General features: G+C 40.2%; 1 protein-coding gene across 3 annotated transcripts in view; it reads left to right on the top strand.

Annotated features, from left to right (window-relative positions):
• Tmem170a (transmembrane protein 170A) overlaps nt 1–2281 on the top strand; it is a 13521-nt gene extending 11240 nt beyond the window's left edge. For all 3 annotated transcript variants that reach the window (XM_010609498.2, XM_010609499.3, XM_019205296.2), the window contains exon 3: nt 1584–2281. In XM_010609498.2, the coding sequence (XP_010607800.1) occupies nt 1584–1714 (131 nt within the window). In that variant the 3' untranslated portion in view covers nt 1715–2281. The remainder of the gene's footprint in view (nt 1–1583) is intronic.

The following is a 2281-nucleotide window of genomic DNA, read 5'->3' as shown; positions in this document are numbered from 1 at the left end:
ATATATATATGTGTATTTGTGATTTGGGGGATCAAAGAAACACATAGCCTTGTGTGTGCTAAGCACATGCACTAATGCTGAGCTGCATCCTGTGTGGACATTTGGTTGAGGCACTGCATATTACCTTGCATTGTTGACATTCTGTGTCCCCAGCTAGATTCTGAATACCTTTAGAATAGGGATCACACATCATAAAACATAAAAGTGAGTCAGGTATGGTAGCGCATTCTTATCATCCCAGCACTCAGGAGGCTGAGGCAGGAGGATTGCCAGGAGTTCCAGGCCCATCTGACCTACATAGCAAGACCTTGTCTCAAAAAAATAAATAAATAAATAAATAAAATAAAAAATAAACAACAACATAGAAGTGCTCTGAAAATAAATACTTGAACGAATGAGCACAGTGACCAAGGAAAATTTTGTTTGGAACATTGGGGGGTGGGAATGGTCATCTGGAAATCTGAATCTTTTTCAAACTAAAGAAAAGTGAACCTTCTTAGTATAGTGCTGAATACCTATCGAAACTCATATGGATATTTGGATAGATACAGGTCTCGATTTCTAGGAAGTTGCAGTGACTAGCATAATTAATGACATGGAAAACAGAAAAGGCACCCTGAGCCCCCTACTTGCTTCTCTTTCCTTTTTTTTTGAAACAGGGTCTTGCTCTGTAGTTCAGGCTGTCTGAAAATCACTATGTAGCCCAGGCTGGTCTCAAATTCACAGTGATCCTCCTGCCTCGGCCTCCTGAGAGCCAGGATTACAGGTGTGCGGCACTGTGCCCCACTTTTCTTTCCCGTTCTTGAAGGGCAACTAGCAGGTGGAACAGGGATTTCCTGCGGTGTGGGAACACTTCTTGCTCAGTCTCAGAAGATTATAATTTATTGCCAGGAACGTATTAGGCACCTCCTAAATACCTAATTGGCACAGAGCTGATTGCATGGGAATAAAGAGATATTTTTGAGATCATGGGCAGGTTATGTGGGAATTATCTTTGTCATCTTTATTATTACCTTTGGATTATTTTATTCAATAAATTAGGAGACTCAGTTTTAGTCTACATCACATTTCTGGGCCAGGGATTTAGCTCAATGGTTCCACTGCCTGCCTTGGAAGCACAAGGTCCTGAGTTCGATCCCCAGTATCCCCCCCCCGCAAAAAAAAGCACATTTCAGTGATTTGCAAACCCTATAAGAACACTTTAAAACTAGTCAGAGCAGGGCTGGGGTTGCATCACAGGGGTGCCACACCTGCCTGGCAAGCTCAAGGTCCTGAGTTCGATACCCAATACCAGGAAAAAAAAAAACAAACTACAAAGAACAGGGAAACAAAACATTCTGTAATATTCAAATTTTAAGTGTTTTTTTGTTTTTTGTTTTTTGGTACCAAGGACTGAACTTGGGACCTTGCGCTTGCAAAGCAGGCGGCAGAACCACTGAGCTAAATCGCCCGGCCTGTAATATTCAAATTTTAATGTAAAAAAGCTTGAATATTCTATGTGTAGTAGAATTTTAGATGTTTTATTTTCATGATTTTGTTAACCTTGACTGTTTTCTTCTTAACGTCCTTGAATTTTGAACCAGGTGCAGCAATTGCTGGCGTTTACCGAGCCGCAGGGAAGCAGATGATACCGTTTGAAGCCCTCACCTTGGGCACGGGACAGACGTTCTGTGTAGTGGTGGTCTCCTTCTTACGGATTTTAGCCACTTTATAGCATACACTCCCGTGCTGTGATATGGAACCGAAGTTTTATAGAATCCTCAAAATGATATTATTGAATGTAGCATTTTCTTAGTTCTTCAAGTGGAAGCTATTTGGATGAAGAGGAATGTGAACATCTCAGCCCTTTCTTCAGTTTGAAGCTCCAGTATTTGAAGATCTTTGCAGACTCCTATGATTCTTGACCAAAACAAACAAGTTTCTTTGGCTTTCTCTTTTGCAAAATCCACAGGCACCTTTAAGCTACGCCAGTGCCCCTGCCGTCACTGTTGCACTGGAAGTTGCCACATTTTGTTAGAAAATGTAATGTCTTGTATTTCAGAAACTGGGAAATATTGGTTTATTTCAAGTAAGCAAAGTGTATTGTTACTGAAATGTTAACCTAATCTTGATTAAAATTTGGTAAACTTTTCTTTTACTATATCCTTATGACAGTAAAACCATGTAGGAAGAACAAGTAGGTTTTGGTTGATTATAGTTTTAAGAACAGATTTGGTGAGATACAGGAGAAAGAAGGGAAGTATAATTCAAGTAATGACTGGAGGCCTCCGTTAAAGAAAAA

The sequence above is a fragment of the Fukomys damarensis genome, unplaced genomic scaffold, assembly GCF_012274545.1.
Source record: "Fukomys damarensis isolate Sample0158 unplaced genomic scaffold, DMR_v1.0_HiC HiC_scaffold_32, whole genome shotgun sequence".
Lineage (NCBI taxonomy): Eukaryota > Metazoa > Chordata > Mammalia > Rodentia > Bathyergidae > Fukomys > Fukomys damarensis.
Note: the sequence above shows the minus strand (reverse complement) of the source record. Positions and strands in the feature narration are given on the sequence as shown.